We start from the raw sequence: 16414 nt of genomic DNA on the forward strand, positions 1-16414 counted from the left end.
CACTACTCCTTTCCCCTGCCGAGTGAGTCACGCCTACCCCGAAAGGGAAATGGCTTAATGGTGTAATAATAATAATAATAATAATAATAATAATAATAACTTGAATTCTTAGAAATCTCGTAATATTTCTTAAAAATCTTTAAAGTTCTCCGAATTTTTTTGAACTTCCTTAAATTTCTTTGAAATAATTTAAAATATTGTAAAACTGACTAAAGTTAATTCAAATTTTTTTAATTTTCTCAGGTTCCTTAAAATATCTTGAAAATCCTTAAATCAATCAATTTATTTAAATACCTTGGAATCTCCTAAGATTCATTACATCTGTTTTAAGAACGTTTCAATAACTCGCTTGACTTTCTTTAAAATCACTAAAACTGTCGTAAAATCTTATAAAATCACTTAAGTTCTTAGAAATCTTTAAAGTCCTACAATTTTTTTGAACACCCTTCAACTTCTTTGAAATCATTTTAAAATTTTCAAAATTGACTAAAATTAATTAAAATCTCTTAAAATCCTTAAATTTTTGTAGACACCTTAAAATCTCTTTAAAATCCTTAAATCATTGCATTTTTTAAATCACTTGAACTCTTAAAATTTATTAAAATCTTTTTAAATAACTTTCTAAATAGATTTAAAATCTTTCAAATCACTAAAACTGTCTTAAAATCTTTAAAATTTTCTTTTAAATCTTGAAACGTTTTTGAATTATGTTTAAATTCTTTAAAAGAAAAGCTTGCAATTTTTTTGTAATCCTTCAACTCCTCCGAATTTTTTTGAAATTCCTTCAGCTTCTTTGAAATAATTTAAAATTTTCGAAATTGAGTACAGTTAATTAGAATCCTTTGAATATTCTTTTCGTAAAATATTTTTTTAAAAAATTACATCCCTAGAAATCTCTTCAAATTCATTAAAATCTTTTAAATAACTTTTCAGTAACTCGCTTGACATTCTTTAAAATTACCTAAACTGCCTTAAAATCTGATAAGATCTCTTGAAATCCTTAAACCTTGTTTGATTCTTTAGAAAATCTTGTAATTCCTTCAAAATCGTTCAATTTTTCTGCATTCTTTTAAAATCCTTTCAAATGTTGTGAAATCGTTAAAAATCTGTTCAGAAAGCCTAAGATCAATTAAAGTCTTTTAAAATCCTTTAAAGTCTATTTGATATATCTTTATTTGATATGAAACTACTTAAAATCGCTTATTATCGAAAAGTATTATGACATAAGTTTCCGGCAATTGAGGTTATAACCTTAATTACGGCAAATCATAATTTTTCGTGACGGATAGCCTAATCGCACATTTTCCAAATTGCCCACAATAATAAAATAAATGGCTTTTCTTTCTTAAAAGCAAAGCTATATCACGATTTTCTACTTAATTTCGCCCAAATTAATTAATTCTAGTCAATTTGACATAATTGTTAATATAATGATAATTGGCTTTTTTACATTCTGCAAAGAATGTAAAAATTTATATTTAAAGTTTTCATTTTGCGACAAAGACTAAAATATGAGGGTGGTCGTAGATCATGGTTAATTTGAAAATCAAGAAATTTTACTGGTCAGAGATTTTGAAAAAATATATATATTTGCAAAAATCATGGAATTTCTATAAAAAATGCACTTTTAATAATAATTTTATTCCGAAATTTTTTTATTCCGTTTATAAAAGAGTTTTATATTAAAAATGGTATAGGATTAAGATTCTGGTATTCAAATATTAATGTTCAGGGAAAATGAAAAATTAGGGGATTTTGAAAATGAAGTGTTACACAGCCACTCTGATATAATATTCTTGTTAGTAATTCATTCGCCTTGAATTTCTATTTCTTCTTAGCAGTTGCTTCCTCCTGGCGATTATATTTTAAGTTCAAAATTTTATCATTTGGTTGGAAAACGAGAGTTTTCTTCAAAAGTAATTCTTTTTTATTAAATTTCAACTCTTTTATTGAAAATTCATATTTTTTGTAGAAATTCAAAGGTTGTTTTTACTAAAAATAAATTTTTTTTTTGAAGTTTAGTTTTTTTTTTTTATTTAATTATTTTACTAAAATTCATCTTTTTGGATGAAATTTAATTTTTTGTTACTGAAATATCTACTATTCAATTTTTTGTTCTGAATTTACCTTTTCATATAAAAATTCATCTATTTCGTTCAAAATTCGACTATTTTCTTGAATTTTCTTTATTTTTTTTTTCTTTTGAAGTATCAACTATTACTCTTTTGTTCAGAATTCATCTTTCTGTTATAATTCAACTATCTTCTAAAAGATTCAGTTCTTTGTTTAGAAATTAACCTTTTTTGGCTGATGTTTCTTCTTTTGTGTTTGAAAATTTGACCACTTGGTTGAAAATAAAATAATTAAGTTAAAAATGTAACTATTTTAGTTAAATATGGAATTCTTTGGTTGAAAATTCGTTTTTTTTTTGGTTTCGAAAATTAATCTGCTTGATTGAAAATTCGTCTGTTTGGGTTTGCAATTAATCTCTTTTGGTAGAAATTTAATTTTTTGTTGAAATATCAACTATTACTGTTTTATTGGTAATTCAGCTTCCTAGATTAAAAATTTAATTAATTTTCTGAAAATTAAACTCTTTGGTTGAATATTTGTATTTCTTTTTTTTTAATTCCACTGTCTTTTAAAAGATTAAATTATTTCGCTGAAAATTAAACTGTTTTTAGTTGCAGTTAATTAGTTTTTGTACGAAAATTGGAACGTTTTATTGAAAATTCGTCTTGGGTAATTAAAAATTCAACAATTTCCTTAAAAATGTAACTATTTCAGTTGAAAATTAATCTTCTTGGTTTAAAAATCACCTTTATGATTTAATTTTTGTTATTAAAGTAGCAACTAATACATTTTTTGTTCGGAATTTAGCTATGTGAATTGAAAATGCATCTATTTAATTAAAAATTCAAATATTTTCTTGAAAATTGACTATTTTGTCGACAATTTAAGAATATGGTTAAAAATGTAATTATTCTGTTGAAAATTAGACTCATTGGTTGAAACTTAAACTATTTTGTTGAAATTTTTTTATTTTTAAAGTGTAAACTATTAAATTTGTCGATTTAATTACGTAGTTGAAAATTAACTTGTTTTTAGTTGCAGTTTACTCGTTTTTATTTGAAAAATCAACAATTTGGTTATATATTTCATTTTTTCAGTTGAAAATTCAATTATTTGATTAAAAATGCATGTATTTTGTTAAAAAATTGCCTTATTAGGTTTAAAATTCATCTCTTTAGGTGGAAATTTAATTTTTGTTGTTAAAATATCAACTAATACATGTTTTGTTCAGAATTTAGCTTTGTACATTGAAAATGCATCTATTTCGTTAAACATTCAACCATTTTCTTGAAAAATTAATGCTTTTCCATTCTAATTAAACTATATGGTTGGAAATTGGTTTTAACAATGTTTTTTTCAGTTTGAAAATTGTTTCTGATTAAAGTTCAATCTTTTTTGTTAAAAATTCAATTCTTTGGTTGAATATTCGCCTTTTATTGTAGAAAGTCATCTTTTTAGTTAAAAATTTAATTTCTATTTAAAAAGAAAATTCTTAATTTTTTTATTTAAAATCCATCTTTTGTGTTGCATCTCTTACTTTCTTTTACAAAAATTCATTTATTTTGTTGAAAATTAAACTTTTTTCGAAAAGTCAGGAAATTTGTTTCTGGTCACGGAAAATCAGTTAGAAATCAGGGATTTTGAAAAAAAATTGACAAAAGTTTTGGAATTTCTGGAAAGTCAAGAATAATAAGTTTGAAAATTTTAAGTTTTAATCTGAAATTGATTTATTCCATTGATAACAGATTCTATAGTAAAAATGCTACAAGATGGATATTCCGGTTTTTGAATTTATTTGCCTTTTATTTCTATTTCTAATTTTTGTGACCTTTTTGATTGAAAATTGATTTTTTGTTTGTTTAAAATGCAATTATTTTTTGTTAAAGTTTAATTTTGTCTATTTGAAAATTTGACTACTTAAAGGTTAAATATTCAATTTTTTAGTTGGGAATGTATCTTTTTTAGTTGATAACAAAACTAGTTATTTGATGATTCTTCTTTTTTGGTAAATCCGTTGTTTTTTTAAATAAATTATTATATTTTTGTTGAGAATTCATCATTTCGTTCAAAAAACACCTTTTCATGTTTAGATGTGAAATATCTTTGAAAAAATTCGACTTTTTAGCTTAAAAATTCAACTATTTTATTGAAAATTTAATTATTTTGTTTAAAATTCAAGTATTTTATTAAAAGGTCATTTTTTTGTTTGAAAACTAAACTCATTTCTTAAAAATGTGTCTATTTGGACAGAGAATTCGTCCTTCTAGATTGAAAATTCATCCCTCTTTCTTGAAAAAGTTTTTGGTAGATGTTTATTATTTTTTATTTGAAAATTCGACTACTCTCTACTTAAAAAAAAAACTATCCTCTTTCGACGAATGTTAAAATTTTTTGTTCATAATTCGTCCTATTGAATTGAAAATTAATCTTTTATGGTAGAACAGTAATCTATTTTAGTTGTAATAAATATAAAAAAATGGAGTAATTTTTTAAAATTTAAATTTGTTTTATTTCGCTTATAGTAAATTCTACATTAAAAATGTTACATGATTAAAATTCTGGTATTTGAATATTAATGGCCCGAGAAAATAAAAAATTGGTCAGCGAAAATTCAGGGAATTTTGAAAATGTACTTTTCCAAAAACACTCTGTAAAAGTGCAAGAAAAAATCAAAAAGATTGTAAAGTAAAATAATATAAATTTTTCAATATTATTTAAAAATCTTCATTTTCTTTTCATCCTTTTTTTCAGAAAAGGCAATGGAAAAGAAAATCATGATGGCTCAAACTTCAAAGTTGGCGGCCCAAACGAATAGTTTGAGATCCGAAGCGTTGCAATTGGAGCGAAGATGGTACGAGCTCGTGGATATGAGGTCAGCCCTAGATTCGGAAAAGCGTGTTCTGACTCAAAAAATCGAAAGGATCAACGCACTTGTCAGGGCCCTGAGGTAGCGATACGCAACGCACAACACGGAGATAAATTCATCTGTGATATTATCAAAGGGTTAAGGGCCATTGGCTTACAAATCGCCTTTAAGGGATGAGAAATTCATTCATGTACAGTGTTTTGTTTTTATTTACTTTTTAAAAATATCAATCTGCGTACCAATTTCACATAATAAATCAAAACTACTCGCAGCTCGAGACATCAGAAAAAATTATCGAAAGAATACACTCAACTCTCGATATAAGACCGGCTTCAGACATGGCTTGTCTTGACCTTGGACCTAAATCGGGGGAGTCCAAACGTAAATAGACAGGGTCGCATAGCGCAACCTGAATCAACTACGAAACTGTGGAGATCTTCAATTCTAGGAATACCATAAACCGGAGGTTCTTATATCGGGAGTTGAGTGTGCAACAATTTTTGTATTCTCAAGCTTAGTTGGACTACAAAACAAAAGAAAGAAGAAGCGTGCTGTGAAATGCGATGTTATATGGTACTTATACGATGATTTTTCATGTTGAGACAGGGTTTCTAACGTCCTGAAAATCCTTGAAAACCTGGACAAGTCCTTGAATTTTGCTCATAGCTCGGGATTTTGTATTCCCTTGAAGAAAAAATTGCTGAACGAAAAGAGACTGCGGAACTGTTTTTTGATAGGTTCATGTATATAATAATTCATAATTTCGCCATTTTTTTAAATACAATTTTTTGCTGTCAATATATTGAATGTAAGTTCAATCCCGCGTGTAATAAGTTTTGTTTTTATTAGAAATTGTTGAAATTTGACTTTTTTTTACCTGAAAATGCAACTTTTTCATTTTTCATTGAAAATTAACTTTTTTGTTGGAAATTCTTATTTTTAGTTTAAAAATTCATATGTTTTAAAGATCATTTGTCTTTCGATTGAAAATTTCAATAATTAGGATAAACTTTTTTCTTTCTTTGCTGAAAAATCTTTAGTTGGTAGAAATTCATCGAAATTCGTTTGGAAGCAGGAATTTTCTACAGAAGTTTGATTTGTTGAAATTTGACTTATTTTTTATCTGAAAATGTAACTTTTTCATTCTTTGTTAAAAATGAACTTTTTGGTTGAAAATTGATCTATTTTACGGAAAATTCGTCTTTTCGCTAGAAGTTTCTTCCTGCTTACGGTCATATTTTTAGTTGAAAATTTTATTATTTGGTTGAAAATTCAAAAATTTTCTCTAAAAGCCATAGTTTTTTATGAAAAATTCAACTGGTTTTTTGAAAATTCGTATTTTTGGTTTAAAAGTTTATCTTTTTATTAAAAATTTAATCTTTTTCGGATAAATATGTTTCTGAATCAAAATTAAAATCTTTTTTAATAAAAAATTCAATTGGATGGGTCTTTATTGGTAGAAAACCAATCTGTTTTTTGAAATTTCTTCTTTTTTTTGTTGAATCTGCAACTGTTTAGTTGTTAATTAACTTTTTTGCTGAAAATTCATATCTTCTGCTTGAAAATGCACCTGTTTCACAGAAAATTCGTCTGGGCTTAAAAATTCAACAACTTGGATGCAATTTTTGTTTATTTCTTGATTGAAAAGTCACTTTTTTTTAGAAAATGTAAGTTCTGGGTTGAAAAATGAACTAGTTTGTTGAAAATTATTTTCTTGTTGTTGAAGATTTATCATTTTAATTGAAAATTCATCTGTTTGGTTGAAAATTTAATTATTTTGTTGAGAATTCGTTTTTTTGTTGTTGAAAAATTGCCTTCTTTGGTATAATGTTTACCTACTTTGTTAAAAATTACTTTTCTTAGTTAAACTATTTTGTTGAACATTTTTTTGACTGCAAAAAATGGATGATTTTTAGTTAAAAACTCTTGAATTTTTTTATAAACATTCGTTTTTTTTTTTGTAAAAAATTAATCTTCTTGGTTGAAAATTCGTCATTTTCATTGAGGATTCTTTTTTATAGGGTGAAAATATTACTATTTTGTTAAAATTAGATTCTTCGATGTACAACTTAACTATTTTGTTAAAAATTCGTCTATTTGGGTAGAAAATTCGTAATTTTAGATTGAAAATTCACCCTTTTTTCTTAAAAATAAAACTTTTGTTTTAATTTGAATATTTGGTTGGAAATTCCTTTTTGTATGCATAAAATTTCAGTTTTCAGTTAAAAACTCAACTATTTTATTTAAAATTGAAGTATTATGTTAGAAAATCACCCCGTTTGATCGAAAATTCAACTGTTTTCTAAAAGATTCCATTATTTTTTTGAAACTTGAACTGTTTTTTGTTAAATATTATTCTTTATTTATTGAAAATTTGAACTTTTAGTTTACAAATCAACAAATAGATTAAGAACTCAACTGCATTTTTGAAAATTTTATTATTTTATTAAAAATTAAACTCAAATTAGCTTAAAATTCGATAACTCATTCAAATTTCAATTAATTATAGTCAAAAAAGCTCATAACATATGGAATAGAACTCACTTTGATTATACGAATAGAAAAAATTATTATATTAAAAAAATGTCATTAAATTATTTTTAAAATTGAGTTTTTCACCGTGTTAAAATCCCTAAACAATGGGGTTTTGACCATTATAATCTGGAAAATTTCATTTTTTTATCCTGGAAAACCTGGACAAGTCCTGAAATATTTTTTTGAGAAACTCTAGAAACCCTGTTGGAGAGCTCGAGATATTTTAAAAATAGTTATCCTTTTTATAAATCCTTTTTGCGGAGGAAATCTTGGGTTTTAGATTTTATATGCGCCGCAGAGTTGTTTTATTTTTAAAGCGGACTCTTCGATATTTCTTCGTTGCTATGAATATCTCCTGAAAGGAAAGTATTAGTATTAATTCTACTGAGGAACCATATCTGTAACGCGAGTATATTGCCTCTACTGTCAAGTGCAACAATCACAAAGTTTTAAATTTAAACCTTGGACAAATCGTAAGATTTTAGTATTTTCTAGTTTCTGCCAAAGGCCCTTAAGCCCCGTGTATAAATAATTGTAATTTGTATCATAATATTTTATCGAGAAGTAGAAACGAAGCACCTAACTTATTTTGTTCGCCTTGTGGGCCTCGATATCGAAAAGGGACGTCGGTACTTTTGCAATTTTACCGAGGGTTCGGTACGTAGCACCTAAAATTAAAATTAAAAAAAAAAAATAATATCATGCAGGAAAAATATTTCGCTCTCAAAGAGTCGAAATCTCCAGGATAAATTATTTTCTTATTTCGAAAGCGTACTATTGCGGAGAATTCACAAAGTGGGTTTTTTTTTGGCTACGTTTGTATTTTGTGAACTCTTTGGAGGAGAAAAATATTAATTTTAGTAGGAAGGAGTTGCTTTTTTAGCAAGTTATTAGAGAGCGTCCATTCAGTTCTTAAGTATTTTTTGTGGGGGGGGGGGGGATTTTATGGATACTTTTTTTTTGTAGAGGGGGTCCAAAGAATTTCTTACGTAAGTTTCCTCTTTCTAATTAGCTGTGTATAATTTGTTAATTCAAACCTTTTTTTGCTGTTGGGATTATGTTTGATAACATTATACACATTGTGTCATTATTATTTATTAAACTGTTAAATTATTTTTATTAAACTGCAGAAATACCTTGAAAATAGTAGAAATTCCGCAACATTTTTTGAAATTCGAGATTTTTTACAAAAATAAAAAAAAAATTTCAATTATTTGAAACCCTTGAATATGCTGGATAATCTTCAAAATCCCATAAAAATTCCCTAAAATCTTCGAAAATCGGTTAAAGTCCTTGAAATTCCGTGAAAGATTTCAAAATATTACGAGATTTCTTGAAATTTTTGAAACTCTTTTAAAATATATTGAAATCTCAAAAATCCGTGAGAATCTGGTCAAAAATCTTTCACAAGCCATTAAATTTTCTCAAAATCCCATTTAGGATAGTATAAAAGACTTCAAGGAATTTTTAATTGATTTCAATAATTAGAAGGGCTTTCATTTAAAATTTAAAATTTTAACTTTAAAATTAAAATTTTAAAATAAATATTTTTTAGTTTTTAATTTAAAATGTAAAATTAAAAAAATTTCAGGGTATTCTCAAAGATTTCAATAAATAAACAAATTTCCAAGAAATTCCAAAAAGATTTGAATTATTTCAAGGTATTCAAACAAATTTTCAGGGAGGTTTAAAAAGTTTCCTAGAATTTCGGGAATATTAAGAAAATATTAGATTTCATATAATTTCTAGGGATTTTTTTCATATTTTTATGAATTTAAAAGAATTTATTCCCAAGAAATGAGGGATTTCGTAGAATTTCAAACATTTTAAAAAATTTGAAAATATTACCAAAGGTTTTAAAGAATTAGATTGTCTTGGATATTTTTAAGTTTTCTACCGAATTTTCAATTGATTTAAATAATTTGAAAGAGAAAGTATTAAAATAACCCTGGGAGTTTTTGAAAGCCTTAATTAAAAAATTGCAAGGGATTTTAAAATATTTTAAAGGATTTTGAAATTCTAATGATTCAAAAAAAATAGATTTCAATCATTTGAAGTAGATCCAAACAATTTTAAAGATTTAATAGTATTTATTAGAATTCCAAAGATTTTTCAAAAGCTTCAAAAATTTGCAAGTAATTTCAAAATATTTCAATTGATTTAAAATTTTTTTTAGTATTTTGAAAAATTCCAAGGAATTTTCAAGAGCTTTAGAACATTTTTATTTCAAAAGATTTTGAAATATTTTAAAGGATTTGAAATATTTTAGGGTATTTTAAAATATTCCAAGGAAGGTTTAAAAACCTTGCAAATTCCTTCAAATCATCCAAACCCTATAAAAATTCGTTAAAAATCTCTGAAAATTGGTTAAAATCTTGGAAATTCTGCGAAATATTTTAAAATATTAAAATCTAATGAAATTGTTTGAAAGACATTAAAGCTTCTTGAAATCCTCTTTTAATATATTTAAATCTCTTAAAATCTGTCGAATACAGTGATATTTAATTCTCATCAAATTCCTTTAAATCTTCAAAATCCCCTGAAATTCTTCAAAAATCGTTAAAAACCTTCGGTATGTCTTGAAATTCGGTGAAATCACTAAAATCTCTTAGAATCTCTTAACATTCGTTATAATTCCTTAAAATTTGGTTAAAATTTAAAATTCAAAATAAAATTTAATATTTAATTTTAAAAAATTTCTTTAATTAAAATTCATTAAAATCTTCAAAATGCCAGAAAGTCCTTGAAATCACTCAAAATTGGTTAAAATTCTCGAAATTCTGTGAAATATTTTGAAATATAACAAGATCTCTTGAAATTTTTTAAATCCCTTAAAAATTAATTTTTTTAAGATCCTTGGGAATCTCTTAAAATCCCTTAAAATATATTAAAATCTTTTGAAAGCCATTAAATTTCCTCGAAAATATCTGTAATATATTAAAATCTCTTAAAATTGCTTAAAATCTTTTGAATTCTATCAAATTTCTTCAAACCCCTTTAAACATTGAAAATGCCATCAAAATTTCCTGAAATCCCGTGACTTCTTTTGAAATATTTCAAAATCTCTTAATCTATTATTTATTTTACTATTAATAATTCAATTCTTTTAAAATATCGTTTCCAGGACAAATAATTGGGAATTCTTGATCTATTTAGTAAAAAATATAGAATCTTACGTGAGAAGGGGGGGGGGGGGGGGCACAAGAATATTATGAATCCTTACAACAGGAGGCGGGGAGTTGGGGAGGGTCTAAAATGAATCAAATCATCCATAATTAATGGACGTTCCCTTATCAAGTAGCAACAATTAATTTTGTTACCCTTGTTTTCAATGGAAAACAAAAAGGCCAGTGATCGCATAAGATACATTATAAAGAGGTACTTAGGTAATGTGACTTAATAAATATTGAGACTCCAGAGGAGTACATTCCACGCTTGAATGGTCGTTACGCAGCCTCCAACATTCCAGGTCCAAAATAATCGGATTGTAACGATGTTGAAGAACGATTAAAATTTACAGACTAGAGCAACAGTAGATCGGCAGGGAGCTTTCTATATCAAGATTTCTACCTTACCGACATCGAGAAAACTCTAAAGCTTCTTTGGCTTCTAGAATTTTTGGATGGCGTCATGAAATTATATTGCGTAATTGTGAGAAACGAAAGCGTAAACAACTTCAAGGTTATTTATTATCTCAATTATTTTAGTTATAAAAAAATAAGGATTTATTGCTTTCTTATCGTTGATAATTTTATGACCTCATCTAGATTTTTCTAGAAGCTTAGTATGGGCACGAACCACTTAAGCTGTGTAATGCTCTCTGTGCCGACAAGGTAGGTTTCGTGATATCTTTGGTTTAAAGTTCTAGAAGTTTTTTTCAAGTTCTAGAATATTTTTCATAAGTTATTTGCGCATTAAATAAATATATTTTCTAATGAACTTTATCTTAAAGTTCTCATTTAGAGAGAAAGGAATAAGTTAGATGCATAGACAAAACAGAACGTTATACATAGTCCTCCATATAAAATTACACCTACATCCGGTTGCGTATTAAACATATAAAGACATGATTTTTTAAAAATTGGATTATATATAAAGAAGCAATGCTTAATTGAGATAATATATAACTTTGAATCTGCTTATGCCAATTTCTCTCTTAGAATTGCGCAGTATCCAGAATATTCTAGAAACTTAGCACGGATACGAACCACTACAGCTGAATAACGGGCTGGAAGCCGGTAAGGTAGGAATTTGCATATAGATACCCCCCTGCCTATCTACTAGCAACCTTGAAGATCATGTAATTGTCACATCGATCATTACTAATAAAAAAATGTTACGTTAGTTTGCTCTCTGAGTTTGTTCGATTGTAGAAAAAATGTTTGGGAAGTACTATTTCGAGAGATTTTTCTTTGATTTCTGAGAGTGGCTCTTCTCAATGCATTTTTTCAACCTCTGCGAAGAACTGACCGTCTATATTTTAATGTTTTGTTTATTGAGTGCCTAACATTGTCCTACATTTGTAAATATCATTATTTTTATGTACCGTTTAAGAAGCGGAGATCGTCAAGTGTTTGTCGGCCTCAGTCTGGCCAAAATTGAGAGCCTAGAAATAAACAATTGAAAATCTATTTATTCCATAGTTTTTTTTCATTTCATCCTTTTCTTTTTCGGTCAAGATTTTTTTTGTAGACATATAATATAATTATTTTATAGACTTTTTACTTTTCCTATTCATCTTTCACGATTTTCCCTTTTCCCCTTTATATTTTCTCATTTCCCCTTTTCTCTTTTCTATTGTCTCCTAAAGAAAAACCAATTTATATCATTGAAGTTGTCACTTCCGTTGGTCTTTCCACAACGAATTTTTTTAGTTGAATTATTAACTATTACATTTCTTGTTGAAAATTCATAATTATTTGTTTAAAATTTAACTGTTTGGTTAAACGTTAAACTAATTTCTTAAAAATGAACTTTATTGGTTGTAGATATAATTTTTTGCTTAAAATTCGTTTTTTTTTAGTAGAAAATTAATTTTTTAACTAAAAATTTAACAAATTTGTTTGTGGTGGAAATTGATCAGTTTCATAGTTTAAAATTCAACTGCTAATTTATTTAATGGAACTTATCTTTTTTGGTTAAAAATTTAACTATTTTGCTGACAATTCTTTTTTTTGTTTTGTTTTTGTTAAAAAATCATTTTAATTACTTACATTTTAACTATTCAATTTCTGAATGAAAATTGATCATTTTAAGTTAAATTTTGTGTTGAAAATTTAACTGCTATTTCGAATTCAACTGTTTTTTATTTAAAATTAAATTCTATTTTATTAATTTTGATGCATATTTATCATTTCGGATGAAAATTTCACTTTATTGTAGAGATATCGCCTTTTGACTGAAAAACTCAACTATTTTGCTGAAAATTCGCGTTTTTGTGTAGAAAATCTTTTTTTTTGTTTTGTTTCTTGGCTAAAAAATAATCTGTTTTCGTTGAGCATGTAAGTATTTGGTTGAAAATTCTTCTTTTTTGGTTAAATTCAACTGTTTTTTATTTAAAATTTTATTTCTTTTTAAGTATCAAGTATTACGCTTGAAAGTTAATTTGATTGTAAATGCAAATGTTTGATTAATATATGTTTTGTTGATAGTTAAACTATTTTGTTGAAATTTCATTCTTTTTTTAAAAATTCAACTTTTTCAGAAATGTAACGGTTTGTTTGAAAACCCATATTTTGACCCTTGAAGATTCAACATTTTGGTTTTTTGTTGAAGTTTAACCTTTTTTCTTAAAACGTTTGACCACTTGGTTGCAAATTCATCTTCTTAGGTTGAAATTAAAATATTTTGTTTTACACTTTACTATTTTGTTTAAAACTGATCCCTTTGCTGGAAAGATTAATTATCTGATTGTAAATTAAACTGTTTGGTTCAAAATATACTTTTTATACTTCAACTGTTTGTTTTCAAATACATGTTTATAAGCTAAAAATGCAACTATTTGAAACAAATTGTTTTGTTAAAAATTCAACTATTCTGTTACAAAAATATTGAAAATCCATGTGTTTAGAATTTTTTTATTGAAAATTCATTGATCCGTTTGAAAATGCAACTGTTATCGGTTGAAGTTAAATAGTTTTTGTTTGAAACTTCAATTATTTTGTTAAAAATTCAAAAATTTTGTTGAAATTTCGTTACTTTGGCTTGCAAATTCAACTATTTAATTGTAAATCCAATTTTTTGGTAAAAAATTAATTTAAAAAAATGTATTTATTTGATTAAAAAATCATCTTCCTTATTTGAAAACGTTGAAAATAAAATTTTTCGTTGAAAATTCGTTTTTTCGGGTTTTCTAAAACATTTGACTTTTTAGCTTGAAAACTGAACTCTTTTGATGAAAATTTCCCAGTGGGCACAAAGTTTGGCGACGTCTTTACGACATCTTTACGACAACTTTACGACATCATATGTCCATGTCGTTAAGGTATCTTTACGATATCGTAAATAAGTCGTATGATCTGACAATGTCTTTACGATATCGCAAAGACATCGAAACGACATGGACATAGGATGTCGTAAAGATGTAACGATGTCGTAGAGACGTCGCAAAATTTTGTATCCACTGGGTTTATGTCTTTTGGTATAAAATGACTCTTTTTTGGTTGAAAATTCCATTTTTTAAATGCAATATGTTTAGACTTTTTGGTTGAATATATATTTTTCTTTTTTTTTAATGTATCATTTTTAGTTCAAAATTCATGTGTTTTGTTGCCAATTTGTCTTTTTTCGGTAGAAAATGAAGCTTTTGGTTTTAAAATTTAACGTTTTGGTAAAGAAATCACATTTTTTGTTGCAAATTTATCATTTTAGTTAAAAATGTCCTTTTTTGTTAAAAATTGAACATTTTTGTTTTGTTGAAAATTGAACCATGTGTTTGTGTTTTATGCTAGGCGTTTATCAAATTAAATTACAAATAAAATATATTCATGAAAAAAACCCTATTTTCTCTATTTTTAGATGGGCTGTGATTATCCTGTGTGTTCCTCTATAGAAGTTCTTACTGGATAATGTGAATTTTTCTTATTATTTTGCTTAGAATTCTTGTACAAAAATATTGAAAAAATAAATATATTCGCATAATCGAGTATGCCAATGCAAAAATGTGTCAAGATACGGGTTTTTAATTTTTGTTGATATGCATTTATTTTGTTTGGAGGAGGAAATTGAGCCCATGCGGTGAGAGAACATTTTCTTGTCATATGGAGGAAGTATGGACAGGCCAAAGTTCTGAGTCAACTGATATTTCCCTGCTTCAAAATTCTTAATTCCTAGTAAATGGGACCTTATGGCTTGCGGACCCCATAGGTCTAGGAGAATTTCCCGTGAAAATGCGCCCCTATCTACCTTCCTCAGTCTCCCACCACTTGAATCTTTTCACACTAAAGTACCTCACTTTTCTTTTCTAAAATCCTTAACAAACCCTAAATAGACACGGTCATAAGAAGAGAAGAAATTCTTAGCTCCTGATGAACATCCACAACTACAAGAGTTGATTTTCCGAGGTAAATTTGAATATGCAATTATATATTTCTAGCAATTGACCTCAGTGGGCGATTATCAATTTTTTTTCACATTCATTTATAATTTTTCTTTTCCAAAATTTACGTTCCCGTTGTTGTTGTTTTATTTTTTTATTTTATGAAAATTATGAAAATTATGAAATATAAAAAAAGAATGATCTGTATTTTGAAAAAGTAGAAAGGGTTTTGAAAAAGGTACATAATTGCGCCCTATTTTGACTATTTATTTGTCTGTTTTTACTGTATATATAGAAATCTGTATTAGACTTTTCTTAAATTTATCCCTTTTTTTATGCCATTGACTTGAAATGAATTTATCGATAATTTTTAAATATATAAATAATAATTTCAATAATGCGAAAGACATAGTTTATTCTCTAATTGTTGAATCAACTTATTGGAATTTGTAAAAAGATATTGTTAGAAATTCTTCTAATTTTAGTGCTTTCCAAAATTAGAAATAATTTTCGAAATAATGGATATTTTTGTATCACCTTGTGCTTAAATTTTTAAAAGCTTTGTAGATAATTATAATAAGGCATTAATAAATAAAATAATTGAAAAAAAGTTATACCCTTCAAGATGTAGGACGTTTGAACTAAGAAAACTAAATAATAAAATGCAAGAATACACCATTGGACGAAAACATTTTTTTCTTGTAAATTAATAAAATCAATTTTTGTCAATACAATAAAGTATGAAATTATTTTAGACTTCCCGACTTGGAAAACTTCCGAACAGTTTATTTCAAATTTAAACAATTAAAATTGTTTATTTATAAAACGGGAGGTCTGAAAAAATCTGAAAAATAAAATTGCCAACACTTTAAAATTCCTAAATTATAAAGTTCTCGATGGTTTATAATATCGTAGAGGGATCTAGAATTATATTACCGAATTTGAAAATTACCGGATAAAGGAATTCCCGAATATAAAACATTAAAATTTCTTATGTATACAAAATTTTTAATTGTAATAATTAAATTAAATTTATAAATAAACAAATTTTAATTGTTTCAATTCGAGATTGTTTTAATTCGCGTATTTTATTAGTAGCCAGTTTTCTGTCGGAAATTTTATTGCTCAGAAATTTTATTGTTCGGGATGTTTTATCCAACCACACACTTCAAAGTATACATTCTTTTTTAAATTCGAATTTTCCCCTAAACGCTTGGTGCTTGCATTTTATCTCACAAATTACTTCTATTTGATATCGGACAAAACCAAAAAAAACTTTTATCACAATCGTAATATATTAATATTATAGAAAATTTAAAAATTAATTTAAAAAAAAAGTAATTTATGTTTAAACACTCGGTTCTCATATTTTATTTGTATTAAAAATATATTTGATTTAATTG

At 26.1% G+C, this 16414-nt stretch overlaps 2 protein-coding genes across 3 annotated transcripts in view; both read left to right on the forward strand.

Annotated features, from left to right (window-relative positions):
- Positions 1-5806, forward strand: part of LOC117178991 — a 292457-nt gene extending 286651 nt beyond the window's left edge. For both annotated transcript variants that reach the window (XM_033370592.1, XM_033370593.1), the window contains one exon: positions 4825-5806. In XM_033370592.1, coding sequence (XP_033226483.1) covers positions 4825-5024 — 200 coding nt within the window. In that variant the 3' untranslated portion in view covers positions 5025-5806. The remainder of the gene's footprint in view (positions 1-4824) is intronic.
- A 9179-nt stretch (positions 5807-14985) lies between these two features.
- LOC117179075 overlaps positions 14986-16414 on the forward strand; it is a 7036-nt gene continuing 5607 nt past the window's right edge. Inside the window, exon 1 of the mRNA XM_033370714.1 lies at positions 14986-15036. The gene's annotated coding sequence lies outside the window, so the exon portion shown is untranslated. The remainder of the gene's footprint in view (positions 15037-16414) is intronic.

The sequence above is a fragment of the Belonocnema kinseyi genome, chromosome 8 (assembly GCF_010883055.1).
Source record: "Belonocnema kinseyi isolate 2016_QV_RU_SX_M_011 chromosome 8, B_treatae_v1, whole genome shotgun sequence".
Lineage (NCBI taxonomy): Eukaryota > Metazoa > Arthropoda > Insecta > Hymenoptera > Cynipidae > Belonocnema > Belonocnema kinseyi.